The following is a 25,727-nucleotide window of genomic DNA, read 5'->3' on the forward strand; positions in this document are numbered from 1 at the left end:
AAAGTCGGATAGAAAAGCAAAAAAAAAAAAAAAAGAGAGAGGGACACGAACGACATCGAAATTCTCTTTCGATTCTTAATCAACGTGCGTTCACCTCTTAATTTGCAACTTGCGCGCACGATCATATTTCAGCGGCCGGTATGCATGCAAAACACGCATTTCCATAGAGACCGGAGCGAGCAATCTGCGAACGAGCAGGCGTATCTGCGAATTTGCAATTTTGCCGAAGGCCCATAAGTACGTTTTAGAGTTCTATAATTCTCAATCTATACTTCTGCGCTACGCGTCAATATCCGCAATACGTTTCCACGCGACCTCACCTCCCTCAACCCTTCGCCCTCCCGTAAACGAGAGAATGTATTTAGTAATAAGTTAATGCAATTCGTTCGATAAACGATAACGAGGTTCACTCCGTTTGAAACGGGGCCCATTATCTCGACGCACTTTCCCAAATTGAGTATTTGCCGCACGCTCGTTGACAAAGGCGCTTCTTTGATTTGCGCGTTGGTTTCTTTGTGTGACGTGATACGGTGGCAATTATGGTGGCCCGAGTGTGTCAGTTTGTGTGTGTGTGTACAGTTTGGTGTATTTATACTATAGTCACTGACGAAGGGAACTTTCAAATTAGTAATTCTCAAACGTTTACTTTTGTCAACGTTGATGGTGATTATTTATTCGCTGCTTTTGGTTAATATAATGTGATGATTTCTCTGTAATATTTTTTATATTATTCTCTCTCGTGTCCTTTGTAATGTTCTTTCTTCTGTAAGATTACAGTGTAATATAATATACTACAGTTATTTACAGTATAATATAATATAATATAATACATAATACAGTTATTTACAGTATAATATAATATAATATAATACAATGTAGTGTGATATAATATGATATATTCTGTTTATAACTGTATTCATAATTTTTTGATAATATTCTTTACTCAATATTTTCTTATCTACAATATTCTTCCTGTCTACAACAGTAAATATAATTTTTTTTATAATACTCTCCACAATATCCTCTCTTTCGTAAGATTTTTTTATAATATAATATAATGGATTCTATCCACAATGATAAACATAACTTTTTTTTTATAACATTCTTTATATTTTCTGTAATTTTTTTTTTTATTCTAATATTCGAGAATATTCGAATATTCTCTCATGTGTACCATTCTTTACAATATGATTTCTGTAAACACAACAGTAAACATAATTTTCTCTTTATAAAATTTTTCATAATATTTTCCCCTCTATAACATTCTCTATGATATATTATTCATAATGGAATACAAGTCTGTAAACGTAATTGTTTTTGTAACTGTCTTCATAATGTTTTATTTATAATGTTCCTTGTAACATGCTATAATTTCTTCCTTCTTAGTGAAATCTGTACGTCAATAGTATCGAATTAGACAAAGTATGATAAATGATTACGAACAGTATTGATTTGAACTTTTTGAAATATCGAGAATTGCCACACAGATGCAGAATAAATGTATCACCCAATGCATTTGACATGAAGCTACAAATAATGTAGAATAGAATATCTTTAAGAGAAGATGAGAACAGACAATAAAAAATATTAAGAAATAAAGTATATATATACTTTATTATATATATACTTATATTTATTATATATATATATACATTATATTATACATATTATATACTTATATTTATTATATATATATATACATTATATTATATATATATATATATACATATACATATTATATATATATATATATATATATATATATATATATATATACTTTATGTATAGTGCAGGGGTGACTGGGCATGATGTCACCGCTTTTATATCAATTTTTTGACGTCGACATTTATTCTTTGCTCTTCACTTCGCAAAAGTAAAAGTTGTCAAACAAAAAGGAAACGTAAACTTTTCAGACGATTATAAAAGTGAGAACCGAAACAAAAGTAGCTTTTAACCATCCCCCTTTCCAAGTGACGCCACTGACCCACGAGCTAGTACCAAAAAAAATAATGAACAAACTCTGACCTACTTCTCAGAAAGATTCGTCGTCACTGAATAAGCTCTCGCAATTTGGCGGGAAAAACCCGGGACACCCTGTATATATCTACAAATTCGTTTCAAGCTCGAACGACGCAATCGCGACAGTCGTGGTTCGCTGCAGTTTCGACTGAAAATGAAATGCCCGCGTCAATCAAGCGAGCACGCGTAAATATATTCGTAATACACTGTCGACGAAATATCGAAAACATTTTACACGCGATAGATATCCTCTCCAGCATTAACGAAACGTGAAAATGTTTCACGGACGATAGGTTCAACTTTCACGAGCGTCCGACAAAGAAGAAAAAAAAAAAAAAAAAAAAGAAACTTCTCTCTGATGTTACAACAAAGAACGACTTACGATCGCCGATCGAAAGCTACGGTCGTTACAAAGGTGTCGGTCGGGTTTCACCTGTTATAAAGGTGTTCCACGCTGTGTCACACGAGCGAGAGCATCCCCGTTCGAAAGTAACGCAATAACGTTGGAAATGTAAAACATTTTCTCTCTTTGCGCGCGTATACGGCACATTTCACGGGCGAAGAAAAACGATAAACTACCGGCAAAACGGACATTTCTCTCGCGACAATGAGCTTCAGGGCACGCTCGACCGATCTGCGCGCGCGTGTCGATCTCCGCGTGGAAGATCGATGGGTTTACGATCGAGGAAAACGCCAGTCTGCACGGGATATCGAGAAATTTTGGGGTAATCGTCGCTCGGGGTAACCTCGTTCGAGCGGTTTCCGCCGGCGAATGCTTCCGCCTGCCGGCTAATCGAGTCGCAGCCTTGAAATTAGATTCCCCTCCACCCCTCCGCGGATGGATTCGATTCACGAGGCTGAGGCCGGGCCAGTGTTTCGGAAAAATAAGGAACGCCGTGGTCACAGAGGACGTTGGATTTAAACGTCCGGCATCGAGATTCAATTAAACGTTCGACCAAGGTTCGGCCGAGCTTCGAGGGACTTTTCATTTTGCGACGATTAGCTCCCTTTGATACTTTTAGGGCTTTATCTTGATCTTCGAGTTAACCAGTGCTGATATCGTTGTAGACTAATGTACCAATAATGCTTGGGTGGTTTCGGTATTGAAGGTATATGAAAAGTAAATTTCCCTTTCATTCGAGGCTTTCCGAGAGAATCAAGTTTCCGGTATATATTTGGAATTTATTTGTAATTGCGAACTGGTTGGGAATGAATGATGAAAAGGAATAAGAGAAATAAGTTTTCGCAAGAAGTTCCGTTTTCGAGGAATTTCAATTTAAAATCTCGTCGAGTGCTCGAGTCAATTTTTAATTAAATATATTGGAAACCTCTTTCAAAACGAGGTCTTGAACGAAAAAAATTTCAGTTGACATTTTTTCACTTATTCTTCGCAGGTGAAAATGACGCAGAGTAGTCTTAGGACTATATTTGTTTGAAAATCGGGAAAATTAAATATCATCCATGAGTGTGCAAAGTGTCAAGGTAATATCAATTATTTTGCAAAGTACAAACGAAATTTAGAAGTTGTTAAAATTTCATCAGATTGTTATAGTTGCTACAATTTTTTCGGTGTATTCGAGAAACTGTAAAATTCAACCAATGATTTCAATCGGATTGCTAACAATATATTGTAGTAATTGACATGACTGTGAAAAGCTTCGTTTTTTAGATTAAAAAAGAAGTTGTAATATTTTTTTTTTTGTGGAGAATAAAAGGATCCATCGACGAGTGCATAAAAAATTCATAGCTCCATGCAAGAAAGATAGATGACCTTAAAAAAAGATATCACCGTGGGAAATGATATCGAAACTCGTAGAGTTGGAAAAATTTCGCACATACAAGGTGATTTTATGAACGGAATATTGAAACTTGTAAATTAGTATTATCAGTCAATAATCACGCAAAATGGTCTATGTCTGTATCTGTAATTATATTAAAATGAAATTAACATATAAAAAATGAAAGTAAACTAAAGTATAATAATTGAAAAAATTAAGACTTCATTAATGTCAGATTTATTTTGAATTTAAGACTCTATTCTTAAAAATTAAAAATTTATTAAAAAAAGAAGAAAAAAGATAATACATCGAAACGATCAAAGAATTTATATACAATATCAAATTGTTATGTCGCGAGTTTTAAAAGTAAAGTGAAAACGACGAAGACGAAGGACAGATCTCTCTTGAAGATTTCTCTGTATTTTTCTTTCGCGGATCTTTATTATCTTTTATTATCCTTTCTCGGCTTCTTCTTGAAACGGACACTTTATCCAGCAAGGTTAATATCATAGTATTTCAAATTAAGATTTTTCATTTTCAAAATGAATCCGCGTGCTTTGTGCAGAATAATTCCCCTGGCTTTATCTAGATTTAAAAACAGACACTGAAAGAAACTTCTTTGACGATAAAGCCACTATCATTTCTTGCCAAGATTCCATCTAGATTGCATTCCTGTTATTGTCCCTGTTAGCTATTACACGAACGTTCGAATCGTAATTCGTATTAAATTCCAAATTTCCCGATCACGTGGACAAGTTTATAATAAATAACTTTGTCAATGATGCAAATAAATCTTTCTATGGCTTTGATGATTTATTAGACATTTATTATTATTGTTAAAGAATTTTCGACAACCATAGTCAATAATCGTTAATTATTTGTTATCAAGTAATAAAATTTACTGTACTAAATTCCAAATTTCTCGACTGGCAAACAGAAATTTACATCGACCAATTTTTTTTTTTTTTTATCACATCGAAGAATTTTGGCAAATAATGAAACAATTCGAATGAGAAATCTGTCTACGCTCGCCAACGATCATGTATTTATCTAATCATTCATCCACCGATAGTAATTTATTCTAGGAAATTGCAAAGAAAATTTATATCGATCTCGATCTTTTTAACGGATTAAAGAATTTTGCAAATGACGAAACAAATCGAATGAGATAATTATTAATCATTTGTTATTCCATGTGTTATGTAACTATCCCATCATTGATAATAAAATAAATTCACATTGATCTGAACCATGCTAATGCATTGAGAAGCTCGCCAATAATTATCAGAAATCATTTGATGATGTGATAATTCAGTCTATTAAGTTTCGAGCTCGTTCCCTGTATTTGAATCTCTCAAATATCAAAATTTGCACTCGCAGCGAACATAAGCTCGGAACAATAGAACAGAATAAATCGAGTTGGAAATCGTTCTATCGTTTTCTCTCTTCGCCCCTCTCATATTTTCGATACTTTGTCCTCGGAATCTGATAATTGAGTTGAATTACGGTATACGCATGTTGAATTATCCTCACGTAACGTAAAACCCCATGACGTGCTGACGGTAGGCCACATCCGCCCCGACGCCGCACACAACTGAAACAAAAGAGAACGTTCGTTACGTAAGATCAAACCGCACTTCCATCTTATCTTCATCACAATTCAATATTTTCATTAAACTATTTAAATAAATTATTAAACTTAAAAAATAATAAATTTACTGGAAGTAAATGTACGAATTATCATGAAAAATTTATTAATTTACAACTATAAATTTCAAAATTTACAAAATTTCCACCACGTTCAACAAATCTAAATAAATATACTGAATAGATGGAGGAATAATAGACAATAAATTATTAAAATAATAAATAAATATTTAGATCGAACAATTAAACTTATTAATAATAAAATTTGCTCGGTTTATGACACGCTCGCGTAGAAACCGCTTTTTTTCTTTTTTTTTTTTTTGAGAAAAATTATTTTCAGTATTGTCAAATTAATTTTTCACTTGAATTTCCGGTGCTCGAAGGTCGATCGTGTCATAAACCCGAGAATTTCCGGAGGGACGTGGCAAGACACGTAACGACATTTCACGTGTGTACCATATGGAGGAAATCTCCACGGTCTTCCCCCGGAGTTCGAAATATTATTACACCCTTATTGGAAGAGGGGACTTTCGAAAAGCAGTGAGGAGGCATGCTGATTGTAAAACAATTTCATGGGAATCCGATCGACGCGTCTATTTAATCTATTTCGGTGTTTATGTCGGGTATGTTCTTCATGAAAAGATGGCGTGTATACTCGTATGATAAAAAAAAGCTGCATTTGCTGTTGCAATAAACTATAGGTAAGAAATGAAAAAAAAAAAATATTTAACACATTTTATATAGAATACTTCAGGACAAAAAAGAAAAAGAAAAGTTGTTATCGTCGCAGACCCCTAACTCGTATCAAGAATTTATACACTATGCAAAAAACCAACGTCAAATCAAATAGAACGAAGATTCACTGAAATAGTAAATGACTTCTACGAAGAAATTCCTTTTAACGGATTAACCAAAAAAGAAAGAGTTATATCGGTTTTAGAATTAAGGATAGGACGTACCAAAATAACCCATGAACGTCTCTCCTATGCAAAAATCAACTCAACAAACTCTAAACGCACAAATTTTGAATACTAAAGAAAATTTCATAGAATCAATCTCACCACTGAGTTTCCAAAATCATCATGAAGAGAATGATACTCCGATACTCGATGGACAATACATAAATCTATACTACAAAATCCAAGTATCTAGTCGCTAATGATCTTGATGTCGATGCGACTTTAACCTCTTGCACTGGAACAACGTGCCACGTACGTAATTTTTTGTCCCAAAATTGCAACATTTTCTCAGTTTTAAGTATATTTAAATGTAACCCAGGCGAAACAAATGATATAGTATATGACTCATTGATAATTTCTATGCAGTAACATCATACCGACGAGTTCAAAAGAAAAAGAAAGCGACGAATTGTCGTATACGGTTCGGTCACTCGTTATGGTCCGCAATCAGTTAACAATTTGCCAGCGCAAGTGGTTAACAATTTTTGCGGCAATCGTCACGCGTATATATTTGACTTTCGGTTTCAACAGAAATATTAATGTAAATAAAAGTCTCTGCTAACAACATGTCAAAATATTCTATATACAAATCATTATAATTCAAATGATAATCAAAATAAATGGATTTGCACGATTATCTGCTTCTGTCCAAACAGAAATTAATATTAACTTTGACAAGTATATCCATATCTTTTTAAACACTTGTAAAAACGTCTGGTCACTCGTTATGGTCCGCGAACCAGTTACCAGCGTAATTGGTTAACAATTTTTGCGGCGATCGTCACGCGTATATATTTGACTTTCGGTTTCAACAGAAATATTAATGTAAATAAAAGTCTCTGCTAACAACATGTCAAAATATTCTATATACAAATCATTATAATTCAAATGATAATCAAAATAAATGGATTTGCACGATTATCTGCTTCTGTCCAAACAGAAATTAATATTAACTTTGACAAGTATATCCATATCTTTTTAAACACTTGTAAAAACGTCTGGTCACTCGTTATGGTCCGCGAACCAGTTACCAGCGTAATTGGTTAACAATTTTTGCGGCGATCGTCACGCGTATATATTTGACTTTGGTTTCAACAGAAATATTAATGTAAATAAAAGTCTCTGCTAACAACATGTCAAAATATTCTATATACAAATCATTATAATTCAAATGATAATCAAAATAAATGGATTTGCACGATTATCTGCTTCTGTCCAAACAGAAATTAATATTAACTTTGACAAGTATATCCATATCTTTTTAAACACTTGTAAAAACGTCTGGTCACACGTTATGGTCCGCGAACCAGTTGCCAGCGCATGAAGTTAACAATTTTTGCGGCGATCGTCACGCGTATATATTTGACTTTGGTTTCAACAGAAATATTAATGTAAATAAAAGTCTCTGCTAACAACATGTCAAAATATTCTATATACAAATCATTATAATTCAAATGATAATCAAAATAAATGGATTTGCACGATTATCTGCTTCTGTCCAAACAGAAATTAATATTAACTTTGACAAGTATATTCATATCTTTTTAAACACTTGTAAAAACGTCTGGTAACTCGTTATGGTCCGCGAACCAGTTGCCAGCGCAAGGGGCCAAACCTTGGCACAATTTTGAGACGGTAGTTACCGTGAAATAACGCAGTTTTGTAACAAACATTTGCAAACAGAATATAATCTCCTGAGAAGAGCAACTAGAAAATTCGTTTCGCCAGAATTTCGTTTCAATTTTACACTTGCTCACATTTCGTCGAGTGCTTGCGCCGGTCGCGAGAAAATTGAGAACAATCAAGCGCGCAGGTGCGCGTTCTCCAAATGAAATAAAACTTAAGCTTAAAGGATTAAGAAACGGACGCTCGCCGACGTGCACTCTTCAGATTTCGCTTCGTACGTCGCCGTGGCCTTTGTTTATTCGTGCAGTTAGAGAGACTCGAGTTGCTCGTCGTTAACAGACGCCAGTTATTCGTGGAAAGAGGCATTAGTTGCTCATCGAGAGAGACACGCTAGTTATACGTCGAGGCATTTGTTAGTCGAACGTTTCGTCTACTTGTGTATTATACGTCTGCTCGCGTATATTCGCTGAACTACGTCGAGAGAGAGAGAGTCGTTAGTCGTTTCGAAGATCAGTTCGGAACGATCAGTTCGGAGGAACGCCGTTTCATAGCGAAACTCGATGTCCAAGATTAATTTGGCGGGCTGCTCCGTGAATAAGCGAACAGTTCGCGCCGCTACGAACGAGAAACTGGTGGTTGGAGAATAAGCACTGTCTCAGCAATGAATTATTGTTTTAATTGGACGTTCGATGATTCATGCATCGAACGAGCGTGTGTGTGTGTGTGCATGTTTATTTCTTTCCCTCCAAGCTTGTTTCTTTTTTTTTTCGACTGTACGAGGCAAAACAGGACGCGATTTATGGAAATGTAAACGCCGGGGACGAGATAATAAAGCAACCCTGAGCGGCGGAAAAGATTTATCTCCCTTGCAAAATTAATTCCAGATTTACAAAAAAAAAAAAAAACAATACGGACAGTTCGACAATCGGCCAGAATTTTTGTAAAACAGGCCAACGCCTAACAGTCGATATTGTACAGATACAATGTAGATAATGTTTATTTGATAGGAGCAATGATAATAGAACAACAAATAATTAAACAAGACAAATAACATTCAATCAACACGAATTAACTCTTTTGACAACACAATTGACACTTTCAACAGCTCTTTCTGAATGCTCTCTCACGACTCGGTTTTTCAACTCGCTCGGCTCTGGTCTTTTTTTAAAAAAAAGAGCGCTTCACGTTCATCATATTTTATCATATTTCTGTGACCAACAAACAGACTATATTTAAACATAACTACAGATTAATTATAATAACCGATACTACAATATCTTGGCTCTTTCTAACCTCTTGCGCTGGCAACTGGTTCGCGGACCATAACGAGCGACCGATATAACCGTATACAATAATTCGTCGCTCTCTTTCCCTTTTGAACTCATGTCGGTATGATATCACCGGATAGAAATGATCAAGAAGTACTAAACTTATCATTTGTCTTGCCTCGATTAAATACTTAAACGTTTAAATATACTTAAAACTGAGAAAATGTTGCAATTTGGGACGAAAAAGTTCTCGACGTACGTGACAATCGTCTCTCTGCATCTCGAATGACGACAGCTGATCGATCGGAGCCCGCTCTCCGAAATTCCGGGGATATTTAAATATTTAGAATTCGAAGTTTTGGATAATTGAGAGAAATCCAGTGTTAAATATTTAGATTGCCGGATAGTTGAGAAACTCGGTGAACAAGTGGGCTCCGTTGGTTTATTTACGATTCGGTTTTCATCGTGATTAAAACATCGTGATTGACGTTAATATTAAAACGCCTGTCTTTTTTTCTTTTTTTTACGACTTTCATGAACTCGTCGTTCTTGTTAAGTTAAATTGAACTCGAATCGGAACCTAAGCGGAACAAATTCCAAGACTTGGGAAAAGTTTTGAAGAGAGAAAGAATCTTCTTCACACGTTCTTTACAACAGCGTTAGTTTTTAACAGTTTTTTTTTTTTAATTTTGTCGCGGAAAGAGAGCAATTTTAACAAAAATACCACAGATTATACTCGAGTCGTTGAGTTTTCTGATGAAAGGATTAGAAAATTATTAAATATTTGTAAACGTTCGTTGGGCAACAGTTCGAAAAAATTTTTATAACTTACCTCTCGTCTGTTTCATTGTGAATTTATTACTTAAAGGCATTGTTTACGCTGTCCGAAGAATTAGAGCCACATTACGTACAGCTTTGCGCCATGCATTCTAAGTGCAGAAAAGTAGCTTTTGGTATGCAAATTCGAAGCAAATAATGGGACGATAAAGGGAAATGCGCGGCGAGCATGTATGAGCCAAAATGCAGAGAAACATTCGAGAAGTTCCGACAACCATAAATGTATGTAGTGTATCACATATACATTAGCAAAAGACTGTTTGAAATTTGAATGTTACTTTAGATCGTTACTTAACTCTACTGTATTTTTTCGACCATTTTCAATCTATTTATATTTCGCTTAAATTAAAAGACAAATCTCAATTTCCTACGAAACACAAGAAAAAGAAAAGGAGATTCTTGGATACTTAAAAAATTCTTGGATACTTAAAAATTCTTTTGTAAATTAAATTTTACGTTGAACGTTGAAAATTCGAGGATCGCAGCAGTGTTAAGTATACAATTCGGAAGGTACTTTTATTCGGAGAAAAAAATTCACAAGGGAAGAGGAAAATTGAAGAAGAGAAAAGTTATTTACGAAAAGATACTAAACTAACAATTGTACAGACGAGGTAAATATTTTTCTTACTTTGATCGGTAGATCATGATTTTTTTTTTTTTTTTACTCCGATCTGGATTTTATCAACAGAAATTAAAAATGTTCCCACTATTGAACGTAATCGATATTTCACGTATTTTCAAGAATTTTCTCTAGCGTGCAGTAGATCATAAAAGATCCAAGAAGCGACGACATCTACGTTTGTTAAAAATTCCCTTCTTCCTTTTACGCGAGATAAACTCGTAGCTGCGTAAAAAAAAAAAAAAAAAAAAATCGCGAAAAGTTAAAAGTTACGGTGAAACTCCTGTTCGAGAATGTTTTACGTACTTCCGGTAGTTCTGAAGATATCATCGGAGCGGTAAAATCTTCAGGCATAAGTTAAATCTTTAAACTTGCCTTTTGTTCGTAAAATGAGTTACGATTCTTTAAAATTATCTCTCCTCCACTGAAAGCAGAATTTTTCGTTGGCGAAAACGAATTGTTTCAAATATCTAACGATATTTGAAAATATCTTTCACTAGAGCAAACAACTATAACCATAGCTGTGATTACAATTTAGAGTTATTCTCATTTATGAGGCAATTAGTTTTAATGATTACAAAAATTATTTCGCAATTATTAATTATATATTGTTATATATTATGCAAACTAAAATATTGTCTATATTTTAGTTTAGTTCAAATTTGAAGTAAAAATATTTCAACTATCCTTCATCGCGTTAAATTAATTTCTTTAAGTCATGATCTTTCTCAATATCAGCTTGATAATTGATTTCCCCTTTTCTTAATGTCCCAACTTAATAACAGTTCTTCCTCAACATATTTTGCACAGCAATTTACAATTATTTTTATAATTTAATTTAGTTTAGTTTCGTTTAAATTTGAAATTATTTTTAATTGTAGCTTAACTTTGAAATAAAAATATCTCAGCTGTGTCTTTCATCGCGTCAAATTAATTTCTTTAAGAAAAAGTGATTATATCGTCAATCATCTTTCTCAATATTAGCTTAATAATTTATTTCTTAATGATCCTATTAATGATCAGTTCTTCCTCAATATATCTTGCGCAGTAATTTACGATCACGTTCCTTCATCTTCAATTTCCTGCGGCGTGTGTTCGTAAATAGCAATTTCCTCAATTAAAAAGGCGAGAAGGAACGAAATAAAAGCTAGTTCGGTTAAAAATTTCCCTCGAAGTAGAGAAGCTTTAACAACGATAAATCCACGGCGAATAAACTGGACTAAAATTGTCTGCCTCGCACCGTTTCGTTCTTACATAACGTCTCTCTTCCAGTTCTATCCGACGTTATATTTCATCGTTACCTTACGTAACAATCCCTTAAACATTTACAACGCCAACAAAATAAAATCGCACGGGAACACAGTTTTCGTTTTAGAGGCTGACCTCGCTGCGAATCTTCGCGCACGTGTACGTGCACACGTGTGTTATCGTTCAACAGATATTTGAACAGATACTATTTTAATCGAAAAATTAGGAATTAAGGAAATCTGCAATTATTTTGAATATTTATAACAAAATATCGTAACGTATTAGAATGAAAGTTATTGTACAATAACGTAAAAAATTATCTCGTTTCTTATTTTTTTTTTTTTTTTTTTTTCTTTAGGAAGCTTCGTATTTAATTCAGTGTTCAATTTTTAAATTATAAATTAGATGAAAAATGTTTTATTCCAAACTGACATACCAGTATTAGTGTATTAGTGTAATTAGTTAATTGGGAATGAAATTGATATCTATTTGTGATATTAGTTTAATTTTTGGTAATTTTTTTGTTAAGCAAGAAATCTTTGTTTTGTGTTTTCTTGTAATTTTTGTATAAAGTAATACTTGTGGATCATTCTTTTTCTTATTTTTACCATTCATTTTCATAAAATGAGCTGGCTATTCTATACTATTCTTTGCTGTTTACAGTATATTAATTACCACTTTTGGTTTAATTCGGTATGAATTTGTCATTCATTTATAAATTTTGATGAATTTAGAGAATACAATAAATTTAAAAAAGCAATATGATCTAAGATTCTTCTACATTATTATTAAGTATACTACTCTACATTACTGCTTTATTAAAACTTCCAAATATTAGAAATATTTTAAATTATTGGTATTTAAATATCATTTCTATTTATTAATTTGCTGATTCGTAAATTATACAAAAATAAAAATACATATGTATACTAATATATTATAATATGTACATTATAATATTTATCAATATGATATAATAATAGTACAACAAAAATATATACTTATAAATTACAAGCAAACTCTATATATTTTCTAAAGATAAAATATAATAAAATATAATATTAATCAAATATAATACTATAATATATTTTATAATATTATAAAGATTTAATATTTAGATTTATGTATTTAAAATTTTATAGTATTATATATTATAATATCATCTAAAGATAGAATATAGTAAATTATGATATTAATTAAATATAATATTTTCTAAATACAAAATATAATAAAATGTAATATTAATTAAATATAATATTTTCTAAATACAAAATATAATAAAATGTAATATTAATTAAATATAATATTTTCTAAATATAAAATATAATAAAATGTAATATTAATTAAATATAATATTTTCTAAATACAAAATATAATAAATTATGATATTAATTAAATATAATATTTTCTAAATACAAAATATAATAAAATGTAATATTAATTAAATATAATATTTTCTAAATACAAAATATAATAAAATGTAATATTAATTAAATATAATATTTTCTAAATATAAAATATAATAAAATGTAATATTAATTAAATATAATATTTTCTAAATACAAAATATAATAAAATGTAATATTGATTAAATATAATATTTTCTAAATACAAAATATAATAAAATGTAATATTGATTAATACTTTCTAAATATAAAATCTAATAAAATATAATATTAATTAAATGTAATATCCTCTGAATACAAAATATAATAAAATATAATATTAATTAAATGTAATATCCTCTGAATACAAAATATAATAAAATATAATATTTTCTAAATACAAAATATAATAAAATATAATATTACCTTAAAATATAAAATATAAATCTATATTTTCTAAAGTTTGCATTCAAATCCACTAAAACTAAAAATCTAAAGACTATGTCCGCAAAGTCGAAGCATCCAGATGTCCTGTGAAAGCCATAGCGCACACTATACTCTACATCCACTTAAAATAGCGCGACAGAAAACTTCAGATGAATTCGCAAAGTGTCGCGCAATCGAAGTTGCTCAGGCGATAGAGCGGTATAACTCTCTCCTACGGTTGAATATTCGCGGTTGTGTAAACTTCCCTTCGAATAATCGCGAGGGGATGTGTATAACGCGCATGAAACAGGATTCGTAAGTAAACGGCTTAACGCGATGGGTTTTACGACCGTGGATAGGGCGGTCAGTTCTCGCGAGAACTCGAAATCTCGGGAAACGACTGCGCGTCTAAATAATGTCCGGGAATGATAGGATAAACGATCCGGCGAAGATTCGCTCTTGCATACTGTTTGCTTATCTCGTTAACAATGTCGCGGGATTATGAAAATGTTGATCTCTCGTTGAGGGATGCTCCGCTTTACCGGGCGTTTCAGTCGAACGTGAATCGCGTCGCGTGTTGTTTCGCAAAATGAGTTGTATAAGCGGCGTTGTGTTTACCAAAATTATGGACGAAACGAATTGTTTGACGTAGAGAAAGTCGATGCAAAATGATAGATCGATAATTCAAACGTGGACAAACATCGTCAGACTAAATTTTAAGAGATTGTAAGGAGAGATTCTTCGAAACTGGCGAATTTAATTGTAAAAAGGAATTTTTTAATGCCCGTAAGAAACGTTTGAACCTTTTTACAAGATTTCGAAGAGGGAAAATATGAAAACAACGCAGGATTTTGAAATTGGAACGCTTTGCTCTTTGAAACGAATTTTTGGAATTTTCACACTTTATAAAGAAAATATCGAGACACTTTGGACTGAGTTATAACTTGTTAACAAAAGTCCGTAGAGCTATCAATTTTATGTTCATTCTGAAACGATTTTATAAATTTTATGCTCGTTTTACATTCATTTGAAATCTTCTACTTTCAACATACTATACTCGTTTTTTTCCAAAGATGCTCTTCACATTATCCTGAAACAGAGTAAATAAAGCTACTTCTTTTTCTCAAGGATCTTGCAAACTCTCATGAACATTAAAAAAAACCTTGTTTCGTAAATTGAATTCACCATCTTGAAAATTGAAGCCTCTTCTTTACAACGATCCCTTAAAATTTGTTGTACGATTTTTGTCCACGGATTAAATGAGAATTTGAAATATCGAAATTCCGTGGAAAACTGATTTTGTTAAAATTCGAAAAAACTCGAAGAAACGAAGATACAAATATTGCAACAAAGTGACAAAGGCATTCTTCGATCTAATAGAAAAGAATTAATTGCACGAGAATTCATTCTATGCGAACAATTTTATTTTTTAGACACTCGACGTTTTACGTGCGAATTTCAATTGCAATATTCGACTGAATGTTTTGTCAAAATAAAAATAAAACGTTTTATCGACTGGATAAATAAAGATATAATAACGTTGGATTAATTTCTCGATTTTCCTGTACTTTTTTTGGATGATTATAATTAATTTCATTGTCACAAATTCGTTCAACATACTCGTGTATTTCTTAAATACACTGTGACGCACAGTAATACTTCGGTAATTCAGAATACTGTTCTACGGTGCTGTTAATGAAGTTTACTCCTAATTAATTATCCCCCAAGTTATTGTAAGCTAAGACCCATGCGCTCAGGTAGTACACGGGATTAACGATAAATAACCGATCTTGCGGAAATATTTATTAAAACCAGAAAATCATTCGGTTGAAACACACGTTAGCAATCTGAATTTTAAAGAATTTAGGAAAACGTCTGAATTTCACAATAAATTTGCAAATGTAGAATTTTACAACAATGAGTAAACGAGTAAATCAACTTAACATACTTGATGTAGTTTGGAATTAATAATTAACGTGACAAGAAAAACTTCACTTTGTTTCACGACGAATAATTAGTCGAAATACTAATTTCAATTTCCATAGTTTCGTTTCTAAAAGTAGTCACTGTTTCGTCAAATTTTTCCAAAAATGTCTCCGTCAAACTTCGTCACCATAATCGCGAACAAATAAAAATATTACCACCCAGACACTTTCTCATAGAAAACACGAACATTTTCTCAATTAAAAGAGAAAATATTTTCCAATCGAATAAAAATTTCCAATTAAAATGGAAAACTCACACATTACTTTCAACAGCAAACAAATTGTGAAATACACGTGTACGTGTAACACGATATTGCGTGCAAATTTGTTATTTGTTAAAAAAATGTTTCATCGCGTGGCTCGCATTAATATTCGAGCGCTAAATTTTGGAACTGTTAGAATTTTTTAAATGAGAATTGCAGTAATTTACTTTACTTTTCCTCTCGTTGAAAAATATTTTTAACGACTTAAATCCACGATTAAAGTTTCTCCTTTACAACGACTCTTCAAATCCCATTGCACGTCAATTTTTTTCTTCTCTGTCAATTTATTTGAACTTTGAATATAACAACAAACATTTCACGATTTCTTGAATTTTCGTCGTCTGATACCAAACCAACCAAAGTTCGACAAAATGGCGAAAAAGGCATCGCGCCTTACAAGTTTTCGGGGGTCGTTGTAAAGAGGAGGCTCCGATCTAGAAATCCACGGTAGATTCACTCACTGGAAAAACTTTTTCAATATTTTTACATTAGCATTTCCAAGAAGAAAGCTACCTTGCCCATCTGTTACGCGACGTAGAAAAGTTCATTTCTAGAATAAAACGAACGATATATTTAGAAATTACACAACACTGACTTCCAGCTGTATCATCGTACAAATTTACAAAATTATACAACACAGTTGCAACATTCAGCATTCGTTAACGCGAGTCGCTGTCACATATTTTCGATATCGATGAATCATGGCCAGGCGAAACGAACGAACAAATAGGATTTCAGTTGCGTCTCTCTCTCCCGGCCAGGTAGGAAATTAAATTTCCAATGGCAGCGCCAAGCTAATTTAGAAGTTCAATACAAGGACCTCCGAGCGGTTTCGAAAGTTTTATTAAGTTTCTGACGGAGGAATTTAACTTGTACACCCGAGGGATGATCAAGGCATATGTAAATAAAATGTAATCATCGGCTACGTGTGCGTGTACGACTTAAACAGTTATCGGCTGACAACTTTCCCATCCTGAATGCATCAACGTATCCAATGCTACGTGGCACACTCCGATGTCCCCCGGAGACATCGGCCCCTTTTGATCTTGATCCGAGACGTAACTGAAATTACGGTTCAAGGGACGTCGTATTTGATTGCACGGCTTTTGCGAAAGCATTTGTGAAAAAAAAAGAGCCTCGAGACGCGCGAAAATTCGAAACAGAACTGATGGACTGGGACGAGAGAAAGGTCAAAGAAACGAATATTACAACGCGAGGTATCTTCGTGATACTTTTATAAAACGAAGTTGCAATTCAATAACGAGAACTGTTAAATATTTATTTAATAAATATTTAATATTAAATATTTATTTGATTTTTTTTTGAAAAATTTGAAGAAGCTCTGAGATGACTTATCAAAGTCTTCAGTTCAATGTACAATTGTTTTTCTAAATTATACATTTGACAGAATAATTAACAAAAATATATAGCAAGTATTCTATAGCGAAATTTGACACTGAAAGGTTGAAATGAAACTTGTATTTAACAATTGTATAGAATGTTATTTTTTTAACAAATATATTTAATTACGAATAGATTATTCTTATTAATCTGTTATGAAAACTTTAATTTTGAACTTGCGTCATTGTTATACGCACAGATATAGGGTGGGCCAAAAGTTTCTTCCCATTTTTTTTATTTTTCTTATTGTAAAACATCCAAATGTAAGAAGAAAACTAATTTTATTAATTTCAAATTAAATTTGAGTTAAAACATGATTTTTTTCATTATGTTTTAAGAATTGTTTCTTTCAACCGTTGACCGTACAGAGCGTTCGCAAATTATTAAAAAAATAATAAAAAAATTACGGATTAATAGCCCACCATATATATATATTTAAGTATTAGTAAATAAAATAAATCCCACTTTTAAAATCATGTGCGTAAACATTCGTATTTTAAAATTTTTTTTATTATAGTAAATGAACTAAATTTTGTTTGTGCTCACAAATATAAACATTTGCAGTTTAACTACAGTTAACTACGTGTTTCGGACATTTTGAAACAATATTAATTAAATATTAGCGACGTTCAAAGCATTTTAAAGCTACAGCAGCATTTTAACGAGCAAACTGCACAAGTTTTAATAAAACAATTATTTTGAACGACAAATATTTCAATTAAGTTTAATTAAAATTAGTAATTAGTTTAATTAAAAATGTCGATGACGTGTGAAAAGTTTTTTCATGTTAATACCATTGAAGGTCAGATCACATTCGTATGTTAGATTTATTTTTTTTTTTTTTTGCTGTAAGACAATGCGAGCTCAAACATTCTGCTAATTAAGAAAGATTAGTAAATTATTTAATTAATAAAATTCTGTACTTATTGATTACTTTCTATAGCAGATGAAATATTTCACGCAACACTAATCACGTTTAAGGTAAATTTGATGTCCAAGTTTCATCTAGATTTCCCTTCAGAGGATCTATTCAATATAACGAAAATTAGTTTGAAACATCGTAACAACAATTTTAAAATCTTCCACACTGCTAATTTCGAAGAATGTCCAGTTAAAGAAAAATATTTTTATCCAGCAATAAGTGATATTTCAAGCCAACTAAGTTTACAGATAGAAGCCATCAATTTTTCACGGATCAATTTCGGCTAAAAAAAAAATTGACTCAGCATCGAGATTAAATACTAAAACAGGCATGCGCTACGATTTTTGTTTCACTTTCTATTTTATTCAATTTTGATTAGATTACATAACGAAATGTTAGGATTTCCTGAATTTTATTCAACTGTTCAGAATTCAACGAAATTGTTTAAAAAAGAAAACAGCGTAGCAAATTTTAAGATTATTCAAGAAATCTCAATGTTCATGAACATGAAAAAAATTTTCCAATGTTTCCAGCGACTTTTGAATTTCGACAATTTTCGAGAATAAAACTTTGCTTACGAAATTATAACGATCATCAAACAATTTTGCGAATGACCATGAATTAAAAATAACTTTGATATCCAAATTTTACTTATTGTTAGATTCCAATCTTTCACACAAATTAATTAATTTTTACCAATTTTTGAGAAGAAAAAGAAACAAATTTTTATGTATTATCTAATTGACAGATTTTCACAAATCAATTCTACTTGAAATTAGCTTAGCATCGAGACTGCGTGCTAAAACAAGCACATATACATATATGTATAATATATTATTAATACAGGATGAACCACGTCACATGATCATCTTGAACATCTCCGTTATTTTCGAAGATGTGAAAAAAACTTTGTGCAATGACATGCTTGTGCAATATGGCAGCAATATATTTTTATAGTTGACGGGATACACCAGCTCACCTTCATACATAGATTATAGTATTCCATTTTCTAAATGCGCGACAGGCTGATACACTATACGCATACATTCGCATAAGTATATTTCTCTCGAAGGGGTAAAATACGCCACTCATCGGCGGTGGCCTGCGTAGCCATCCGAAAGGTAGGATGCAAAGTGGTTTCCGGTATGAATTCTTTATACGATGCACGCGGCCGCGACAGTGAAATGAGATTTCCGCTTTAAAAGCCACGTTGGCCGCCGGAAAAATTTTGCATTCTGTTCTCGTACACTTCCAGCATACAAGTACCCATCAATTGTGAATTTCAAAAATTCCCAACGTCCGAACGATCGGGAATATCGGCGCTGAATCGAGTGTATTACGAAGATCAAATCCAGTGATTTTATCCTGTCGAAAAAAAGAGAAAAAAAAGCTCCCGGTGTGGAGCATGACAGAGGCGAACAACTTGCGTGGGAAAGATTTTAAGTAAAGAGAAGTAATGTGGAAATTTAGAGTTAGTTCGAATCGAATTGATGACTTTAAATGTACTGTAATTAATAATATCTATAATGTAGTTAATAATATAATAATAATACAGTGATGTATATATAATATAATACATTTACTAATTAATTACTAGCTAATATGATACATTTAACATACTTAATCTTTTTCTGAATATTTAATTATAATTTATGCCATATTATTGATACGTAGTTTTTTAACTGCTCTTTCTTGCGTTATGTTTCATTTAAATTGGAATGAAATGAATGAAGAGCAAACTGAGGAAGTAATAAGTAAAGTAATGAGTAAAATACTGGAGAATAGAGTGAAATAAGTCATAAATAAATAAATAGAACAATTTATTAACTTACTAATTTAGTGTGGGGAATTCGCTAGAATAAAATAAAATACAAAATTCACTGGTTGCTTGATGCATTAATCTAGAACGTAATGGAGTGGAAAATTTACAAATTCACGAACTCCTTTAATTTAAGTACATATTAAATGTCCAACATCCCAGAGATCAAGCTGTAGAAATTCCAAGCGTTTTCATCCCTAATAAGAAAGTTGTATCCCGAATTTGTACTGCATTACCTCCCCCCCTCTCCTTTCTTTAACCGCTCTTTGTTTCCTCAATTAAATTCGCATTTCCCAACTGCAGCAGGGAAACGGGTCAGTCGGAAAGTAGCCCACCCTAAAAGGAGAAAAGGAGAACAAGCCAGCGTACAAACACGTGCATAGGTGCGCGCAGCGAGAATCGCCGGGCCATTCGAGTAGAATAATGGTGGCTGGTGGAAGTGCATCGGCTAATTTACGAGTCGACACGGATGAAAACACCAGCTCTGTATTCTATGTGTGTGCTTACACTATTCATCGTAGAAAAATGGCGCTGCACCGGTAGAGAGAGAGAGAAAAAAAAAGAACGTCGACGAGCCGGTCTCCTCGATTCCGAATCGGACACGTTCGTCGAGGGCGGAAATTCGAATCGTAGAATTGTTATCGTCCGCGAGTGCTTGGATTCGACGCCCATTCGACGCCCATTTCGTCGATATTTTGTGGTGTTTTTAAAATTATTTTATAAGAATGTTTTTTTCTTTTGCTGTCAGAGTCATAAATCTTTTTAAGGAGAAGAAGTACTTTTTAATAGAGAATTTTTTTAATAAAAAGATACTCTACGCTCTGGTTCAGCAACATTCAAGAATTCTTAGAAATTTAGGTGTTAAAGTTTCTAGAAATTAAATAATTCATCACTTCTTGCGTATCTTATTTCGTTGAAAAAGAAAAAGGAAAAAGATCTCTCGATTGATGTAAGGAGGACTTGGACCTTGGTAAAATTTTATTAATACTAACATTCGTTGAAATACACCTGATTTTTAATTTTAATGAAACGGAGCCGCCTGTTTGTTGCATCAGTTCTTTCAATTTTTGGAATTTTTGTACACAACATTAAAATATCTCTTGTCACGATAATTATACCTTTGACCCTTAACGAAATTTCATCAATTTATCAGCCACTATTTCAAAAATTATCTTCAACTGTGTCATATCAAATTTTCTTGTTTAATTGTATAATAATTTCAATTTCTGAAAACTACATAATTTACTCTAATTTTTTCGTGTTTTTCTAATAATTAAATAATACTACGAATAAATTAAATTCGTAACTTTATTTCAAGAATGGAAGACTTTTTTTTTTAAGCGATTAAAGATTCTCTGGTTCGAATCTAATCGTCATGCAAACCATATTGATCAAACAATTTCAGAAAGTTTGTGACAAAATTACTCGTTTGATCTATAATTCTATATCTCTTATTATACATACTACATTACTATTTTTTTTTATATAAAATATTATTTTACTTATATTACATTACATTATTTATGTTACAAATATTATTTTATATAAAATAATATTCATATAACTATTCTCTTTTTATATATATCCTACAGTGCTATTTAGACTTTCAAGGACGTATTAATTTAACTCTTTATTGCCCATTATTATTTATTAATTAATCAATATATTTATATATTAATATTTATGATATAATATGATATAATATAACAAAATATAACAAAATATAACATAATATAACATAATGTAACATAACGTAATATAACGTAATATAATGTAATATAATGTAATATAATAAAATATAATATAATATAATATAATATAATATAGTATAATATAATATAATATAATATAATATAACATAATATAATATACTGTAATATTTATATATAATTAACATATTTTTATTATATATAATTAATATATTAATTAATTAATTTAAACAAATAAATAATCACCAGAAGACCTAACACCATCTAAATAATTACTAGAAGACCTTAACAAGAGGTAAACTTCTATACAAAATATAGAAGAAAAATCCTGTGTGAAAAATCCTTACGAAACGCGTCTTTCAAAGGGATGAATCGGATTCGTTCTTCGTGGATGCAGCTAGAGACGATCGTGGAAAATAATTTGCCACGCTCGTGGCCGTGTTCGGGCGATATTAAATCGTTCGTCGTTCGATAGTCGGCCGACTGATTCGACGCTGATCGATTTGAACTTTAAAGCTCGCTCCCGGAATAGTTCGCCTCGGTACACACAATCAGCTCTAGCCGGAGCTAACTCGTCTCTGTGCATCTTGTTCGGGCTCGATCGAGTACGGATTACTTTTGAATTAATTCTATGACGTTGGACGATCGATACGGGCAATCGTGTAAGATGAGAGAGTTGGAAAAGTGACGCTCGAGAAGCTACTTGAACGTCGTTACGTTTGCCCATCGATTTCTGCTCTTGATCTGTCGCGACGTCGCGTTGTTCTTGGGAAATAAGTTCGCTCTTTTGTTTCATAACATTTTCGTAATCGTCCTTCTTTGCTTTCACTTGATTACTATTAATGTATTTTTTAAATTTTAAACATAATGGAACGAATTCATCATTAAGATATAAGTATAGATATGTAGTATAGAAAATACAAATGTAGTTATATTGCCTTTGTGGTAATATTATTTTTATACTTCATTTATTGAACTCTCTCATTCTATAATATTTAATATAATATTAATATAATATAATATTATTATTGTTATATTATTAAAATATAAATATAGTTATACTGCTTTTGTGGTATTATTATTTTATACTTCATTTATTGAACTTTCTCATTCTATAATATTTAATATAATATTAATATAATATAATATTATTATTATATTATTAAAATATAAATATTAATATAATATAATGTTATTAAAATATAAATATAGTTATACTGCTTTTGTGGTAATATTATTTTATACTTCATTTATTAAACTCTCTCATTCTATAATATTTAATATAATATTATTATTATATTAATAAAATATAAATATTAATATAATATAATATTATTATTATTATATTATTAAAATATAAATATAGTTATATTGCTTTTGTGGTAATATTATTTTATACTTCATTTATTGAACCCTCTTATTTTATAATATTTATTGTATTATATAACATATCAAACAAGTTTCGTTATTAATTATAGTATACATAAATATAATTGAATAAATTCATTATTAGAATACATAATAGTTATACCACCCTTGTGGGAGTAAGTTAATTCTACATTTCATTGATTGACACCCTTCAATGCAGTACATCAAACAATTTCACATGGAGTAGAGTACATTCACATAAATAATTATATCACATCTATGGGACCAAGTTTATTGAATTTCCTTACTCTATAAAATTGATCAACAGAGTGCGAATGTTCATGCAATTTTATATTTTTATGAAGATGGTTAAAAAAAAATGGAATCCAGATGAAAAATATTTCACTTATTAAATATTGTAAGGAGTATTATACTTTCGATATTTTATGTATTTTTCCATGTTATTCGCATTGTGTTGCAATTTTGAACTTTTGAATTTTTCATAAATGCATAAAAATCCTGTGAAAAGTCAGTATATCACTTTCATTACAGTACATTAATGTAATTTCAATACAAATGAAATAAGTTCATAATTGAAATAAGCAGAAATACATAAATAAGTTAATTCTATTTCATTTATTAAACTTCCCGATTCATTCTATTTTTTCACTTTCATATTTTACTATATTTACTCGATTATTGTAATACATAACAAATCAGATTGAACAAACTCATTGTTAAAATTGGCCACATTCTTTAAGTTTGCACATTCACATTTAATTTCTACATTTGATCGATCAATCTGTGACATTTGTAATTGAAAATTATTCAATCTAACATGTCTTTTTAACTATCCTAAATAGAATTTCTAAATTAAGGTAACATTCTTCTCTACCTTGAAAGACAACTATAACAAAATTTAATCTCCATATTATCTTCATACCTACCATCTTTGCGTATTTTATATCAGCAGGTGATATAATAATTTAACTAATGTAATTTAATAATTTGCTAAATAAATAAATTTATTAAATTATGAATTCTTCCTTTTATTGTTATTTCAAACCATAATTATAAAAACTGCTAATTATAGGATCTATATGTAACAATTAATAACTATAGAATTTATCTCAATAGCTAGTAGAATCAAACGATTTTCTAAACAAACTAATTACATTTATTATTATACTATTGTATGATTGTGGAATTAAGAGGAAGTAATCATAAATATTGCGAATGAAAGCTGAACTTTGAAAAGCAATACGGTCCAAATATGGTTCAAAATGGCCAATTCATGGGATCACGAAGAATTCAGTAGATTAATAAGAATGTACTTTGAGCAGAGGTTTGAATAATTTTTCGTGAAACGCATTCCCCCTCCCCATTCCTTGCACTCGATGCACGTTTCACAGTTTAATCCTCGCTGCTTTTGGCGTTAAATGAAAAATTCTGAGACGACAACTCCAAACGAGACAGTTCTACAAATACCCTCCTCTCGCAATTAAATTACAGCGTCGTTTCTCCCGATAGTTCACAAAATTCCCCATCGAGGGAAAGAAGATACCGCCTTTTACAAGCCAGCTCCGCTCGAGGAAGCGAGATACCAAGCGAACCTCATTTAAAATGCAAACGCGCGAAGTAAAGTAAAGCGTCCATCGCCCACGTCTCCTCTCCCGCGATAAGGGAAATTTCGTGCATATCGGCTACAAAATGTTTCCACGCGTCGGTGACTTTATTAACGCGGATTCGTTAATCCGAACGATGCCGATCCGCCGACGCGGAAGTGATTAATTAATTTTCAATTGCCACTCGATGCGTTCTCGACGTTCTCGCGAGAGTGAGACTCGGCTACGACGAAAGAATGGAAAGGAAAGAGAAGGGGCGAAGGGGACGAGCTCGAGCCCCCCCCCCCCCCCCCCCGTTCCCTCAATAACGTTTCTCTCATTCTGAAAATTGAGTTCATCGATTCGACGCCATTATCTCTCTCATTACGGGCTAATTAAAACCTGTTCGTTAGCCCTGACAACGAGGATAAACACGCGAACGAATCTCCAAGTGTTAGACGAGACTCGCGGAAAGATATGAATTCGCTCTCGATTCGTATCGACAAAGAGAAAAAAAGAAAAAGAGAGAGAGAGAGAGGCTTAGTAGAAAATTGTTTGATGTATTTTATTGGAAAGTATTTCCACAATATTTTCGATATATTTCTTTCGTCATATTTAGTGCTTTAAAATTTTCCACGAGTCCTGTCACAACAATTTTTATTTCTTTCGAATTTTAAAGATATCGACAGTAAATTTTGCTTTTTATTCTTAGCCGGGTATATTTCGGTCGTCACAGACCGTAACGGCTGATTTTAAAATCTTTAATTTAACTGAATTTCACTGCCAATCTTAAAACATATTTGTCAACAGGAAAACGTGAAAATTTTATTTTGTTTTCCGCGAA

The 25,727-nt window shown here is 31.7% G+C and overlaps 1 protein-coding gene across 1 annotated transcript in view; it reads right to left on the minus strand.

Annotated features, from left to right (window-relative positions):
• Nucleotides 1-25,727, minus strand: part of LOC122531084 — a 160,187-nt gene that overhangs the window by 24,488 nt on the left and 109,972 nt on the right. The window contains exon 2 of the mRNA XM_043658672.1: nucleotides 5,331-5,391. Within this exon, the coding sequence (XP_043514607.1) occupies nucleotides 5,331-5,391 (61 nt within the window). The remainder of the gene's footprint in view (nucleotides 1-5,330; nucleotides 5,392-25,727) is intronic.

The sequence above is a fragment of the Frieseomelitta varia genome, unplaced genomic scaffold, assembly GCF_011392965.1.
Source record: "Frieseomelitta varia isolate USP_RPSP 00005682 unplaced genomic scaffold, Fvar_1.2 scaffold_372, whole genome shotgun sequence".
In the NCBI taxonomy this organism is placed as follows: domain Eukaryota; kingdom Metazoa; phylum Arthropoda; class Insecta; order Hymenoptera; family Apidae; genus Frieseomelitta; species Frieseomelitta varia.